The 17,632-nt window shown below is 39.1% G+C and overlaps 1 protein-coding gene across 1 annotated transcript in view; it reads left to right on the forward strand.

The window, feature by feature from the left end:
• Positions 1 to 17,632, forward strand: part of MDGA2 (MAM domain containing glycosylphosphatidylinositol anchor 2) — a 739,157-nt gene that overhangs the window by 496,968 nt on the left and 224,557 nt on the right. The window contains exon 6 of the mRNA XM_003792170.2: positions 10,443 to 10,712. Coding sequence (XP_003792218.1) covers positions 10,443 to 10,712 — 270 coding nt within the window. The remainder of the gene's footprint in view (positions 1 to 10,442; positions 10,713 to 17,632) is intronic.

Here is a 17,632-nt window from a genome sequence, read left to right on the forward strand (position 1 = left end):
CTTCTTCCATGACCTGGCTATTATGAATTGGGCTGCAATAAACATTCTGATACAAATATCTTTGTTGTAATGTGGTTTTTGGTCTTCTGGAAAAATACCTAATAAAGGAATTGCAAGATCAAATGGCAGGTCTATTTTTAGTTCTCTAAGTGTTCTCCAGACTGCTTTCCAAAGGGAACGTATTAGTTTGCAATCCCACCAGCAGTGTGTCTCCATTGCTCTTTAACATCGTAATGGAAATCTTAGCCATCACAATTAGGGAAGAAAAGGTGATTAAGGGCATCCATATAGGGTCAGAAGAGATTAAACTTTCACTTTTCTCAGATGATATGATTTTATATCTGGAAAACACCAGGGATTTGACTACAAAACTCTTAGAAGTGATCAAGGAATATAGCAGCATCTCAGGTTACAAAATCAACACTCATAAATCTGTAGCCTTTATATATACCAACAGCAACCAAGCTGAGAAAACAGTCAAGGACTCTATTCCATTCATAGTAGTGCCAAAGAAGATGAAATATTTGGAAGTTTAACAACGGATGTGAAAGATCTCTATAAAGAGAACTATGAAACTCTAAGAAAAGAAACAGCTGAAAATGTTAACAAATGGAAAAACATACCATACTCGTGGCTGGGAAGAATCAACATTGTTAAAATGTCCATACTACACAAAGCAATATACAATTTTAATTTAATCCCTATTAAAGCTCAGTATTATTCTTAAAGATTGATGACTATGAACAAACTTTAGCCAAAATTACTGTAAAATGAAGACAGACAGAATCTGTAAAATGATGACAGAATCACAAGGAGGTTCAGAATAAGACTGAAATGAGGTACCCCCAGGATGGATAATGCAAGGAAAAACTAATATTCATCAGGCAAAATCTCTTTTCAAGTCGCAGCATACCTCCTCTTACACTACAAAATGAAAAAAATGAAAAGTAGAGCTGTGAGATCAACGCCCCAGCTGGAGGTCTTCCAGGTGACCCCTCTGTCTACTCTGCTGTCATATATCCCTCTCACAAAAGAGCTGTAAACCTTGATTGATCCGATAAATCCATATTGAATTATCTACAGATTGGTCCTATTATGGAAAATGGCATGTGCCCTTTATTTTGGTTCTAGAGTTGTAGTTTGGCTTAATTACCTGGTTTATTAATAGCAGTGTTCAGTAGTGGAACAGAACAAAGAACTAATTAGAAAGGAATGTAAATAATATGCTGTATTGACTTTTATGAGTAGCACAATAATTTTGGATGGGTAAGTTCTTACCATCTCCTTGTTGGTAATATAAAACATTGTTAAGTCTGAATGGATTGGATAACAAAAGAATTGTCAGGTTCCTAGGTGGGATTTTTTCAATAAATGGTTCATGAAATCCTGAGTCATCCATCATATTCTTTCACACTGGTTTTTTAAATTAGATTTATGATGAATAGTGGGGGCAGGTTCAGATGAAGTTTCTATTCCTTTTTTTAACTAAACATTTTTTTTATTCACTAGGACTTTATTGAGCTCCAAATTCCTTGTCTCATCCTCGGTTGAGTACTAGTGGCACAAAGGAGAGAAATACTAACTTTTTCACCCTGATGTCCTATTCTCACAGTGAAAGAGTAAAGGCAGCTGTTTTAATGGAGGGGTTATTACAGGAAAATCTATGCTCATATAAAAGGGGAAGCAACTCAGCTGACCTGGATAAAAGCTGGAAATTTTGATCGAGAGTTTACATTATTATTCGAGAATGGTAGATTACCTCCATTTTGATGACTCGTTTACTGGGAGTGAGTTTTAGGCAGAAGAAATAGAAGTTCATGATTTGCTGGTCTTGTGATTAAGATATCTTTATGGTCTAGTACTACTCTTAAAATTCTGGTGTTCTCCATTGAGAACAAGATGTTATGGACAGTGCATCTCTTAGTTGGAAGTGCACAGCTTGGACTTACCCTTTGTTAGTGATGGCCCTCCAGGAGTCTGTTCCTGAAGATGAGTGCTCAGTTTCTTATCAACTTAAATGAGAACAAGATTGCCCAGACCTCACCTGCTGGAAAGGACAGTAGAGACTGTTGCCCAAAGGCAGGAGATGGGTGGTGCTACAGATTTTCTTTGACATGTCGTTCCAATGTTTGTGATAACCTTTCAAGCTGTTAGGTATTAGATCCCCAACTATTGGAAGAGCTCATGGACTATGCTAATCTCCTTTGCTCTGTCAACTTTTGCTTGCCTTAGAACACAAACTGTATTTCCAGCTCTTCACTTTATCTTGTTCAGTGATAGATTCAACTGTGTCACTTCTCGTATTTTCTAAAGTCTCAGTTCACTGAAGAATAAATCTTTGGGCAGCTTTCTTTACTTACTATCTCTGACGACATAGATGTCTCGGTCAAGGATCACAGATGTGCATGACTTCAGGGACGCTGGGCATGATGTGAACTTATAAATTCTGTGACAACGGGGAGAGGGCTGGTTCCTTCTTGTCAAGCTGAGGATTCTGTTGCGGTATTCTTTGCTGATACATCACAGGTGACTATTCCAGAGCCTGATACACAGTAGATGCTCTAGAAAGACATATTGAATAAATGAATAGAGAGAGTGTCTTATACTAGGGAGAACAAACCATGCCTAAAGGAATTCGTTCACTGACAGAAATAATAACAACAGATAGATACTATGCCGGGCAAACAAAACCCATCCAGGGAATCTCTGCTGTAGGACTCATGGTCCTATGAATTAGATCTCCAAGAGTTCAATGCAATTTTCAGTGAAGGAACACTCTGTCCTTCTTAATCACATCCAAAAATACTTCCCCTACACATTCTAAAATAATGAAAACTACATGTTAGGCTTCAATATTTGTAGCAAAAGTTCTCTCCTGCATTAAAAATGATTTATAAAAACTATTTCAAATATTGCCATATCCTGGAGCATCATTTTAAATAGAATTTTCCAGTATGATGTCATTATTGAGCTTTGTGGAAATCAATCAGTGTGTGAATGATAGCGTTTGAATAATAACCCCAACTAAATGGGTGTACTATTTTCAGTTTTCAAATCAACTTCTAATATATTTTCTCATTTTTATTTTCTCAAATGTTTGCTGCTACTTCTATTTCAGTGCAATATTAATACATGTTGAAGTGGATTACAGTGAAATGTGTAAAAACACAGTGATACCTTCTCCCAGTGAAATGGCGAGTTTCTCTAAGGGAAGCATTTTTCTCCACCTGGGGTCGGTGGGGGTTAGCATGCCTCTCCACACACAAGCTAGACCGGGTTTACGCAGCATCCATTAAACATTTGATGATTTTAAAAATGTCAGATCGTGGAACAGAAGTAGAAAGTGAATGGTATATTTAACTTGCTGTCTCTACTCCGTACTGTGCTCTCATGCATTTTATGTTGTACCGTATCCATCTGAATAAAAGGGCCGCCATGTACTCCCCATCCCTTCCTATTTTTCTTTTGTTATTTTAATCCTTCTCACATTGTTTCTGTGTGGCTAATCCCTGATTAATGTATTTACTGGAAACAGTGTCCTGGAGACATGGTGAGTGGCTGGCCCTTTCTTCCTACTCTGACCTAGAGGTGGCTGCCATTTTTCTGGATTCTGTGTTCTATGTCCTTCTGTCTGAGGACTTTCTCTGAATGAAGGAATGTGTTCAGCCAGAGCATGAGATTGGGATGTTGAGGCACACAGAATAATCCTCAGTTAATGAAGGGCGGGAGTTGGTGGATAAACTCTCTGGCTGATTGCCTTGTTCTTCAGAGAGAGAGTTCTCGGCACCGGCTAGTTGGTCTCTCAGGGGGTTCCCAGCAGCATGGCATTGACCACAGTGATAACTTGCTATTAGTGCCCCTCTACTGGCTTTGCTTCCTTCCTGTCACTCTTCTTGGCTCCTTAAACATGTTTCCCATGATCCCAGCCCAAATGAGTAGCTGGGTCACAGCCTGCTTTGGGAAAGGTTCAAACTATACAAATAGTATCCTGGATGAGCATTTCTTAAATTGGAGTTAACTTTATTTTTTTATGTTTCTCATTCTTAACGATCTTCTTTATTAATTGGGTTACTTTATAATTTTCAGATTACTTCCATTCCAAACAAAAAAAGCCTCTAAATTGAGTTTGAATATCTCTAATTCAAAGCAATGGCTAGTTTATGAGTAGTCAACTGGCTCACATCAATTTAATCCAAGTCTAGATAGACATCTAGCCTCCTTTTTTTAGAATTAAAAGCCCCAGGTCTATAGAGGGCCAAAGTCTATAAGAATATAAGATGGTTAACACTGTAGTTTGTTTTCAGGTCTTTAAAATCATGTTTATTTTCAAAACCCTCACAAAGTCGTTGGCCTCAGCTGGAATCATGTTCTGTTCCAACACAATGTACTGTCAATTAAGGCCAAATTAAATCTTTGCATCACACATCCAGAAGATCTTATGAGGAACCGTTTCACTAAAATTTCTAGTGGGCATGAATCCCAGTATACAAACTCAGGTTTGAAAGAAATATATCTTTATTATTTCATAATTCAGTTTCACTTGACTTTCAACCCCCTATGCTGCCATAATTTCAGAACTTTTGTCTCTGTCCATTTGGAGTTTCCATTTGTGTAAGTTCTGTTGTGCCAAGGCCTGGAGCTTATGATCTGAACCTTTGGATGGCACATATTTCCTGAGACCGCTCTCATTGCTGTTGTCCCGACACTAGCAATGACTGGTCGGCTGCTCTTACCATCCCACCGTGGGAGCCAGGAGCTGTTTCTCTGGGACGGGGATTCTTTTCCATCCTGGAACTATACCCTTGTCTGTCTAGACAGTCATGCTCAGTGATCTCAATGGAAAGGGCGACACAGATCCTTCCTGCTCCTGAATATCCAAACATTTGGGATTTGGTAAGGACATTAAGAGGCCAGTTGTCCCTCTCTGGGACCCACTGAAGTATCTATTACTCAGTCCAAGGAAACTTCTTTTTGTGTGCCAAAAGAGGTGCTGACGGGGATATGAGAAGAATTCCCTTCCTCAGAGATGTTTTCTAATAGATTTACTCCCTATATTGCAGTGACTAAAGTTCTCTTAAAAGTTTATGATTTTGTAAAATAGAAACCACACTTTTTGCTCTCCCCTGCCCTCCCTTTCTCTCTCTTCCCCGTCATTCTCCCTCATCCTTTCTCTCCCAGGACCAATAACGTCTGTCTGTCCATCTGTCCCTCCATCCATCCATCCACCCATCTTTCTAGTATTCCCACAGAACACATCCAGCATTCTAGAGTGCTGGCATGCTGATTTTGGACAGGAGAGTCCCATTTCTGTGACAATTGCTGCCTTCCATCATTAAATGCTGGTGGAACACCAGCCTGAAAGTCGGCCTGGTACCACAGCTATTTTTAAGCGCAGTGTACACAGAGAACGTTTACAGCTGGTGATTGAGTAAAATTACTTTTATGTAATTTGGGCCATGTTTTGACAATAACTGTAAACATTGTTAAAGCAATCTATGATTTTGTAAATGTTTTACCTAATCAAAAGGATTTCCTTTGTTCCCTTTATGTATGTCGCCTTTTTCTAAATTTTCATTTGAGTTTGGTAAGCATTCCAAATACAGATTTCATGCTGCCCCATGCAGTGCTCTTCTTGCCCCATTTGATCCATTACGTTGGAATTTTTTATTACTTATAAATGAGCTGAATTTAACAATCTGTCTCGTATGTTACTGTGAAGATGAATGGACACTTAGGTTTTGTAATTATTTCAGAACAGAGAGCTTTTCTCGTGGTCATAAAGAAATGCATGTGCTGTATGGCCTTCCGTGTTTAAGCTTGCACAGCAATAGGGCAATTCACCCAGTGCATTGAGCTTGGTCTTCCTTCGTGGCCTATATACCTACATAAGTGGAGAAGATGCAGCTTATAATGGAGGGACTCAGCATGTCTGGAGTTTTAGGACACTGTGAAAAAATAGCACTTACCTTCATGGTAGGTGATAAAATAAATATAGTATCTTTTGTCCATGAAAGTTCTGAATAGTGAAAAAAAAGTTTCAGTATACAAGTATTATAAAACAGTTTAATCATATATTTTCAAAGTGTACAGATATATCTAAAATGTTTTAAAATCAAAATGGTCTTAAAATATTTCTGCCATGCCCCATCAGGATAATTGCACATTATAGTAACCACATATCTTATCCTCACTCATTTATTAATTTTCCCTTACTAATGTTTAGTAAGCACCCACTAATCTCCAAGCCGTGGGTCAGGCTATGATGGTAATATAAACAATGACAAAAGAAAACACCTATTCAATGCATATGCATATTTTATATTAGCTATGATTGCAAGGACTTTACACATGTCAAATCTCCTTCTTATAACTATTAGATAGTTATAATTGTTTTCCTCTTTTTAACAAAGGGAAATGGAGGCACTGAGAAAAGAAAGATTGTGCCCGAGTTCACACAGTGTATTAAATGGCAGAGTCAGGTGTCTTTCTCCAGAACCACTTACCCTTACTGTGGACTTCACGGAATGCAACCGCGATGCTTTGCGTCTGGCTGGACGGCCATAGTGTCAGCCTGGCTGATACTACACAGTGTGATACGAAAGTGGAAAATGTGGGGCTGGGAAGCCTCTCAGAAGGAAGTGACTAACCTAGAGCGTTTCACATTATCCTTTATATACCCCCCAATTAGCAAATGATCCATCCAATAGGAAACGTTTTATTTAAAATATTTTTAATAATATTCAAAAATAGTTTGATGTTTTTCCTATTTTTTTTTCTCTAGGACATAATTTATATTTAAGCTTGCTAAATCCTAATGTCTCAATGGTTCTTAACCAAAGCTTTATAGTTTAAAAAAAACTAATATGGGAGAAACTGAAATTCAGATGCTAGAACAAATATAACAATTATCTTAACTATTTTGAGGGAGAATTTAAAGCTAGAAAATTTTGGTACTAAAATACATATGAATATTCCTAAAGTCTTGAAATTGTTAGTCTTTTGTGGTCTCTGTAGGCTATTTTTAATTTCAAGTATAATTAGAGAAAATAAATCCCATTAACAGTAAAACTAACGTAGACAACACTGTTTTCAACTGAAATTTGGAAAAGGAAAAAATTTTTGATAAGACTGTGAATGTAGTTCCACCATGCATGATAATTGAAACAGCGATCCTACTGTTATACATATGGTCCTAACTGAGCTTTGAAATTTTCTTGAACTTTTTTCCTTAAATAGTGTCCAAGAGAGACAGTGCATCCTCACTCAAATCAATTTTAGGGGCATGTATTTCTTGACTGAATTCCCCCACTGTGTGTTCTCATCATCCAAATATGTGCTATTAGTCATCTTTAGGCCTGGGGCCTTTTAACTGGAGTAAAATGTGATATAAAACAAATTAACCTTTGTAAATATGTACATGTTGGTATCTCTATAATTATGTTTTAACCAAATGCTTTTGTAAGATGATGCTGTTTACTTCATGTTGGGCTATAGGGTTTCCTGTACCTCTTCATAACACATTAATAATTATTATAGCTAGTTTGGGAATATTTAATTAGCAACATCGTCTATCCATTTAACAACATTAAACCTTTGAGATACCACTTTTTTCTTTCCTGTGATTTCTGCATGCTCTTTTCTTTTAAAAAAAGATTTCAGAATATAATGGGAGTCTTAAATGTTAGTTACATGAACTGCTTTTGGACACTGAGTCGAAGTTATAACTGCACCCCTCGCCCAGATAGTGTCATTGTACCCATTGGGTATGAGCCTGCCCCTTCCCTCACTCTCCTCCCACCTGTTTGCTTCCCATTGAGTTTTACTACCAAAGCTGCACATGGATGTTGATTGATTCCTTCCAGTTTAATAGTGAGTAGCTGTGGTGCTTGTTTTTCCATTCTTGTGACACTTCATTTAGAAGAATGCTATCCAGGTCATTATAGAAGGTGTTGGTCACCCCTTTTCATGGCTGAGTAGGAAGTACTCCCCGGTATACACATACCATCCTTTGTTAATCCACTAATGTATTCATGGACCGTTGGGTTGTTTCCACATCTTTGAAATTGTGCTGCAGTAAACATTCGAGGGTCTGTGTCTTTTTTATAAAAATGACTTTTATTTCCTTTAGGTAAAAACCCAATAGTGAGTTTGCTCTATCAAATGCTAGTGTGTCCATATGACTTTCCATACACGGGGCACTAGTCTGCACCAGCAGTGCATAAGTGTTCCTTTCTCTCCACATCCACACTAGCATCTGTTTGGGGATTTGTTTTTTGGATAGTAGCCATTCTCACTGGAGTTCAGTGACACCTCACTGCAGTATTGCTTTGCATTTCCCTGGATTAGAGACAGTGACCATTTTTTTTACATATTTATTGGCTGTTATCTTCTTTTGAAAAGTTTCTGTTCATGTCTTTTGTCCATGGCATTTTTTTAATTTTTTTTCCTTGCTGAGAGAGCCTGAATAGCAAAAACAGCATTAAGCAAAAAAGACAAATTAGGAGGCATCACCTTACCAGAGTTCAAGCTATACTACGAGGCTATAGTAACCGAAACAGAATGGTACTGACAGAAAAACAGAGACAGAGGCCGGTGGATTAGACCTGGAAACCCAGATTTAATACCATCCTCATATTGCTATCTGATCTTTGACAAAACAGACAATGATACACACTGGGAAAAAGAATCCCCATTCAATATTTGGTGCTGGGAAAATTGGATAACACAGGAAAGGATCTGTGTCTCCCACCTCTCCTAGAAAACAATTCACAATGGGTTCTGACAAAACACAATTCACAATGGAAAATAGACTTAAACCTAAGGCAGGAAACAATAAGAATTCTAGGAGAAAACATTGGAAAAACTCTTGTAGACATCAGCCTAGACAAAGAATTTGTGAAGAAGACCCCAAAGGCAGTCACCGCAACAACAAGATTACCAGATGGGAACTGATTGAATTAAAACGCTCTGTCCAGCTCAGGAACAATCAGTAGAATAGAGAAGCTGTTCACCTTATACTCCCGGAACGGACGACCACCAGGATCGATGAAGAACTCACGCGTGTTATTTTCATGATGTATATTTCCCAAAAAGTGTTTAGCCATAAATCTTTATCATTTAATGGCAATACCTAAGAAGGGCTAATATTATATTATACTTAAAATATTTTCGTATTATTTAAAATAATGCAACAATGACGTCTGAAAAGGCCCTGAAGGGAACGGTGCCCCGTGTCTCCCCCCTACACCCTTAACGTGGAATTATTTTCTTCATCCCTTTTTTTTTTTTATTGAGCCACACAAGAAATCTCGCTTTTATTCTGAGAAAAACACTCTCCAACTGTAAGCTATAGTATCTAAAAAAGTCACACAGCAGAATTGAACGGTTTAAGTATTTCTAATATGGATTGATTTCATACAATGCAGCTCTAACTTTCACATAAAATATTTCTGAATGTGGGAACTCAGATGTCAGTAGAATGCATTTCCCCGTCTTTATTTAGGGATACATTATTTAGAGTAGCCCTACAGTGTAAGTGGGGAAAAAGTGCAATATGTGAATATAGTTTTTCTTTCTTCTTTTTTTTTTTTGTAGTTTCTATTTTGAGTGTTTGATGAAAAGCCTATAACATAGCATTTCCCACTGATTGGATGTTTACCTTGGTACTTTTTAACCTTAAAGCTTGCGACAGACTTATTTTCATGGGGAGATTACTATACCCCAAACATTAGAGCAGCACAGGTGTGATTTGACGGCAGCGCTGGTGTTTTCTTGTGGATGTTTGCTGCTATGTTTTAAAGCAGCGTTTCTGAGAACTCACTGCCCAGCCCATTGTGATTTGAGAGATTAAAGTATGAGCATTGCATTAAAATCAGATAATTTTGTTGTTCAAGAGCAAAAATTAGAATCATAGTATAAATTAGAAACATAGTAAAATTAGGAATCATATGAGACGAGATGACCTATGCTTTTTTCTGTTTGGCTGTGTTCTGGTTGAGAAAACTCATCATCTCACTGGACATACGTTCAAAAATGAAAGCAGCGACTGTTTTTACCATGAAAATACAAGGTCTAAATTGCTATGCTGCGTATACTGGGAACCACAGACACAAAAGATGATCCCCAGCATTAAAAGAGAAAGGCGTATTTTGTTTTAAAACATAAGTCACTCTTGTCATTCAAATTTCAGAGCTATAATCTAGGGAAACAGATTTTAACCCCACCCTTCGTGTGTAAAATTCTTAATGTAATGGCCTATTTTTATACTCTTTAATTAACATAGGAAGCCATTAAATCTTGTTTAAACTTGAGTGATCCAGGATGATTTAAGCTAAAGAGAACAGCATTTCACTTTGTTTGAATGAATGACCGTGATGCAGACTGTTGAACTCTGGTTGGAGCAAATCTAAACAGGTGCACATTCTTCTGTTTCTGTCTTTTAGCATCTCCGTCAATTAAACTCTTGGTGGATGATCCTATAGTTGTAAATCCTGGAGAGGCCATAACATTAGTGTGTGTCACGACAGGAGGGGAGCCCACACCTTCTCTCACCTGGGTCAGGTCCTTTGGGACTCTGCCTGAAAAGACTGTTTTGAATGGAGGCACTTTGACCATACCTGCCATCACCTCAGATGATGCTGGTATTTACAGCTGCGTCGCCAATAATAATGTGGGAAACCCTGCAAAAAAGTCCACAAACATCATTGTGAGAGGTAAGTTTGCCCAGAGAATGTTATAACATAGATGTCCGGCTTAGATAGCCTATCAAAAAATCAAATAATGTTTGATTAAAAAACTATATCCTTAAATATTGCATGTATATGTAAAATACAAAGAAAATTGTTTATGGATAAGAATAGTGTCCATTTCATAAGTAGAACCTAAAATCCTAAATCTTAATAACAATGCTTTATATTTGAATTAAATTGTTCCATAATATATATTCTTAATGATGCTATTGTATACTTTTATAATATGTTCCCTGTTAATTAAATGATTAAATGAAAAATGAGGTATAGAGCATAAGACATAGTTCAACAGATTCTATATTAGTTTAGGATTTTGGTAAATGTATCAAGTTGATTGTTTCATATACATTTATTGAACCCCTGTTACAACTAGGTCTTTAAAATGTGAGGCTACACAGGGTTCTATAAAGTATTACACTAGGGGCGGCAACTGTGGCTCAAAAGGGTAGGGCTCTGGCCCCATATGCCGAAGGTGGCAGGTTGAAACCCAGCCCTGGCACAAAAAAAAAAAAGTATTACACTATATTTAAGGACTTCACTTTCAGAGAGCAGAAATAAAATATATTAGTAGTCATATGATATGGTATTTGACAGTATAAACAAAGGTAAATAAATTTAAGAGCAAGGAATTGTGGCCAGGATGGCTGAGGATATTAGAGAATGTCTAGTGACATTTCATTTGGTCTTCAAGGTTGAGTGGAGTTTTGACAGAGAAATTTTGGGGAGACATGGCCAAGTCAGAGAGAGAAAGGGTGATGCTTATTTGATGAGTTGAAATAAAATGTGGGTCAAAGTCAAGAGTAGCAATGCTGTTCAAGTGAGGGCGGCTTTCCACTGGCTTGCTGGTTGTACAGGTGGGGGAGAAGTTTCCACTCCACTTGGGGGGAAGGAAAGTGGCTGCCAGGGGAATGTGCAAGAAGGCTGTGCTGCTCCCCCTCTCACTTCCCCGGGCATGGTCCTGGGTTAGCAGTGGAGGGGTGGACACAGGTAGCTCCATAGGCATCGTAAGTCCAAGAGGACCCGTTAAACACAATTAATATTTACTCATTTTGGCAGGTTATGAGGGAAGCAAAACATAATTGAATATATCAGGATACACATTTGTGATTTTGTGAAAAGGGGTTGTAATTATCCAAATTATTAAAAAGACATTACTATTGAAAGAGCTTTTAAAATGTGTGTATGCCTAGGTTTTCTTCTGAGCCACATGTCACCCATTAGCATATATAAAAAGGAAAATAAAAGCAAAATAAATTGATTGGACTCTTCCTAAAACTCCCTGCTCAGAGCCTAACTTCTAAATCAGTCTCCAGCATCTTTCATGACCACTGTTTGCTACTCAGTATAATCTTTGTGTCACCAAGAGCTTTCATAATTCAGAATTATAAAGAAATGTTATATTTGAAGTTTTTGTCCAAGTCGGGTCATCACTCCCGTTCCCAGCCAATAGCAGCTAGGACAGCTGTTGAATGTTAAAGAGGCCTTCTGGCTGCAGAAATGTTAAAATAAAGATAGAGTTTAGAATCAATGAAATGTGCTCTTCATTTCAATTGCTTAAAAAGTTCTACTGGACAACTACCATATGCAAGGACTCAACACATGTAAGGGATGGATGAGGGTAAGTGTGACGATCAGTGTGAAATTCCTCCCCTCAGAGGAGTTTGGTGACAGTTCTGTAAAGAAGATAGAAATATAGAGGAAACGGGAAATATCTGGAAATAAATTTTATAAGCTAGGATTCACAATGGGAGTATTCAACCTTCCTATTTCAAATACAGTAGAACTTCTGTAATTTGACCACCCAGCGACTGTAACAAACTGGTCAACACAGAGAGGGGGTCGACGTAAGGAACTCGGCCTGCCGCGCTGACAGGTCTGTGTGGAGCACGGCCGGAAATCAGGTCAACTTGAGGAGGTGGTCAGTGTAGGGAGGTGGTCAGCTGTGGAGTTCCTGTGTATCTGTACAATGCAATGGATCTCCTCCAAAGAGTTTTTCTCTGTGAGCAACCAGATTCTGTTCTCTCTGTAACCTAAATTTTAAAAAAAAGGAGAAGAAGAAGAAACAAGAACTTGACTGTCGCCAATAATTGTTTTCTCTCTACTTTTCGTTTCCTTTTTAAGACCCTTGCTTTCCCAAGTAGCCATGACATAATCTGCTCCATCTCCCACAGTGATGGTGAACTAGTGGAGCATTGGCAGCACCCACCCCGCCCTGAGGTCTCGTGAATACAGTGTAGAATATTCTCTGCTGTTATTTTATCAGCAACAGTATCTCACTAGAGACAAATGGTGCCTGCAATCTAGTTCTCAACAACAGGATCACGTGCAGCTACTGAATTCATACACACCTGGAAAACTGTTCAGTATAAAATGTCTGTGTTGCTCTGGCGACCTCTGCGGAGGAACAACTCAGTAAGCAGTGACTCAGCGATGATTCACTCCTCCCCACCCTACCCAGCACCAGTCATGCGTCCTTACAAAAGAAAGTTTACAACTCGGACGCGAATGACCTCAAATAGAGCCCAAAAAATTTAGTTTTCCGATCTGTGATTTCTTTCTATGCCTTTAATTTGTCTGAAGTATACATTTGCATAATCACATTATATTGCCGGTGGGACTTCTCAGGAGAGGCGTTCATATAATTCATAAAACCAAGTTTGCATGTAATCTTCCTGAGGAGAGAAACAGCCTTGGTTAAAGGGTCCGAGATTAAACTGTGGAAAGAAAAACTACGACAATAATGTGAGGCATCTGCTTTCTGTCCACAGAAGCCAAGAAATTCAGTTTAAGTAAATTAGTTTTCTTTTTATTATATCAAAGAAAAGATTTTCAAGACTCCTGAATGTATGGACCTCTGCAGTGTCTCAGATTAACTTTGTCACAGACACAGCAGAAATAGAACTCTAGATTTATTTTCTCCTATTCTTTTCTGTAATTAAATCAGGATCAATAGACTAGGTTTCTGAGCAGGCATAAGGATATTTTGTGCATGCAATTCCCATTCCGATTTGAGAATGTCCACACACAAAATCAGAACATAAGGTACCGAGAGGATAAAATCCAACAAATATTTCATAACTCCTTATCTGACTTTTTAAAAACTAAAAATACCTGAAAGTAAATAATTTAGATGATCCTATATAGATAACAAGCTCATATCTGAATATGGACCTCACAGTCAGAAATCCATATTTGCTACTTTGGTGCAATATTTATAATACAGTAGCAAGGCCTTTTCTTATGCTCCTCTAAGAAATTGCAGGTGCTGAGTGACATGTCTCCTAATTTAAAAGAGGGGCAGCTTCCTAATATATCTACAAAAGACTTTTGGGTTAATTTCCTGATCACATGTTGCAAGACTTGAGTTCTGGGCCTTTCCAAAATCCTGTTAGATGATACGGCATTTCCATTTAAAGATCCTTCTTGCTGTGGTTTGCTGGATTAGTAAATGCCCGCATTTCTCTTCTGTCATGAATTAAACCACTGTGTTGAACAGGCATGCCTCACAACAGGATCAAGATGTTACTGTATCTTAGTGTCCTGGGGCCTCTTTGGATATTCTTACTGCACATTTGAATCCCCAAAACACATTGTGTTCAGTGTTTTGGACACACGATCTAAAATGGAAATGAGACCCCAAAGCTAATTTAAAGTGACACGTTCCCTCCTTGGGTCCACTCTGGGCTGGAGACCTGCAGTGGGAAGGGCAGCGGGCAGTGTCTGGCTGTGCTCCATCATCCTCTGCCCTCCTGCCACCTCCACACCCCCAGCCCCACAGCCAGGTTCTGACCACCCTGGCTTGGGGTGGGCTTAGGGGGTCTTCTCTCTCTCTGTAAAGCTTTCTTGTTTCTTACGTGGCACATTAATGGACACTGAGGAAATTCCTCTCCTAGGAGATATGTACATCTGGGGCATCCAGGGGAGATCTCCCGTGATGGGAGCCTCCCAAGTCTGTTCATTGCCACCCCTCTGAGCACCTTGGGCTGTGCCCCATCTCCTCTCTGCTGAGGACCTCCCTGTCCTTCAGGCAGCCAACTAAACAGGGTCTAAGCCAGGCCAGTTCCTTTCCTGTGAGACTCACCCTATGTGGTGGAATTGCTTCCCAATAAACGCCAAGAGCTCACACGTTTCAATGCACCACTTCTCTCTTACCACATAGACTTTAGTTTGTTCAGCTATGACCCAGGGGAGACATTTCAAAGTTCACGGGTCCCTCGGAAAGGTCCTCAAAAACATTGAGATAAAATAGACTCTCCTCCACCTTGAGTTTGGAAGAGGCTGCATCTGATAATTTTCTCCAAAAATATCCTTTTAATTGAATGTGGTCTCTGAATTTGGTCTGCCTTTACTCTTAATTCTCTAGAAAGTCTAAGAATCATATAATGGGATTTCTTTCATTTCATTTGAAAATTCTGCATAAGAACGAGCTCTGTTTTGCACTTACTATGGAATTCTGCAGATTCTATTTTCAGGCAAAAGTGAGTCAGGAAAAATCTATTCTATCATCTAATTTTACAAAAATATAGGTTTCGGGGGATTTTCCAAATTTCTAGCTGACATTCATGATTCATCAGCAAGTTTTCCTAGTTCCATCTTCAAATAATGATGCTTCAAATCTGGCCGTATCTTCTTACATTCACTATAACCCCCATGTTCACACCATCATGTATCTCCCCCATGTTCACACCATCATGTATCTCCCCCATGTTCACACCCTCATGTATCTCCCCTGGTTGATTAAAGCAGTCTTTCCATGGTTATTCTTTCCACTCCAGCCCCTCCTCTAGATATTTGTCCACTGTGATACTCAAGCTGGGATGAGGTAATAAATTGATCCAGACATGTGATCACTCAAAACAAAAGAACTTGAAGTTTTGCTCATGAATGAGCACAGAGCGTTCACCAGTTGATAATTCTGCTGCTGGTATTGTGTGTGACTAGTGTGCCTGGGGTGGGGGAAAGTGGGTTCTGCTCCATGCAGGGATTCCGGGATCCAGGCTGGTCAGGTCTCTGCCATCCTCAGTCTCGTCCAATCAGGCTGCTCTGAGTGTTGGTGTCATCTTTGTCAGCTGGAGTGGGAAGGAGCTTGAAGGGAGATTTTTATGGTGAGATACACTTTAGTTCCAATCATATTCTGCTGGCCAGAACACAGACACATGGCCACATTCGATGACTAGAAGGCTGGAAAATATATTCTCACTGTGCACTAAGGTATATGAAGGCATGAAATCTTGTCACCCGCCAGCCATCTCTGCCACCTTCACGCCAGAGCCAAAATGACTTAAACCAGCTTTCCCTGCTACATGCCCCGTGACTTTCCATCTCACCATCATTTCAGCTGCCTCTCCTTTTATACACACTGTACCTTAGATCATTGTCCTTTTTTGTTCTTCACAACTCAGGACTTAAAAATTTACTATTCCTTCTGCCCAGAATGTTAATTTTCCAAAACTACCTTCTGGTAAATGTCTTCTTTGATATCCTAGCTTAAATAGCCCATCTCTAATTTCTATGCCATGATTTATTGTTTTTCTTATCAAATAACTACTGGAATTATTTTATACATATTCCCTTATTTATTATCTGTCATGGGACCACAGGAGCAAATACTTTGTTGCCTTCTTCAGTGATTTGTCCTTGGAACATGGAATATTACCCCACATATAGTAGCTACTCAGTAAACATGGGATGTGTGAATAAATCTCTCTTGTATGTTCACTGGATCATATTACATGTTTTTCTGAATATCACTCTTTGGTAGCCTAAGTATGCGTTAAATGATGTTTAGAAAAATTAGGAAATTCTGAGTGCATGTTTAATAATATTAAAGCATTCATGTGATTTGACTAGCTCATTCGAAAGGCTACATTGTTCTGAATATTCTTCACTGTGTAACAAGCCACCCCAGAACAGCAGCTTATAACAATAGCAATCCTTTGTTTTATTCACAAGTCTGGGAGCTTAGCTCAGCGAGACAATTCAGTGTCTCTGATGTAGTTGCAGTCAGAAGATAACTGGGGCTAGAATCATCTTCAATGCTTTTTTTATGGAAATATTTGGTAGATAAACAAAGAATCTCAAATAGCAGGGCTTCTCAGGTCAGCGTCTCTCTGTCTTTCTGTCCTCTCTGTCACTCTCTCTCTCTCTCTCCCATTTTCACTGTCTCTCCACATGGCACCTTCAGGATGGCCTGACTTCTATGAAACTCCCAGATGGAGTTTCACGAGAGCTGCACGGACTCTTATAGCTGAAGTCATGCAGTGTCATTGCTGCATCTACTGTTCAAGACAGTCACAAAATCTGGCCCAGTTCCAGGAGGGGCACTTCTTTCTACCCTGCGATGGGAGAATGTCCAGTCATTTGCAGATATGTTGTGACTTCTGCTGTTCCTTTTCTGAGGAACAGCCTTTGTTAGGTATATTCCAAGGTATTTCCTTTTTCTGAAGCTACAGAGAAGAACACGGTGACTTTGATTTGGTTTCCAGCTTGATTGTTACTGGAATCTAGGAAGGCTACTGACTGTGGGCATTAATTTCGTAACCTGAGATGTTAACTGTGTTTCTTGATCACTTCCAGGAGTCCGTTGTTGATTCTCTGGGGTATTCTAAGTATAAGATCATATCATCAGCAAAGAGCGAAAGTGGTTCTCTTTGGAGACCCGGGATATCCTTCTCGCTCCTCATTTGCTAGAACTTCCAGCACAGTGTTGCATAAGAGAGGCGAGAGAGGACATTCTCATTGGCTCCAGTTCCAGTTTTGAGTGAAAATGCTTTCCGTTCACTCCGTTCGATGGGCTGTGGGTTTGTCGTAGATGGCCTCTATCAGTTTAAGAAATGTCCCACGTGTGCCTGTTTCCTCCCGTGTGTTAAAGTCACTGCAGAGCC

Source organism: Otolemur garnettii, unplaced genomic scaffold (assembly GCF_000181295.1).
Source record: "Otolemur garnettii isolate 467f Iridium unplaced genomic scaffold, OtoGar3 scaffold00054, whole genome shotgun sequence".
NCBI classification, from domain to species: Eukaryota; Metazoa; Chordata; class Mammalia; order Primates; family Galagidae; genus Otolemur; species Otolemur garnettii.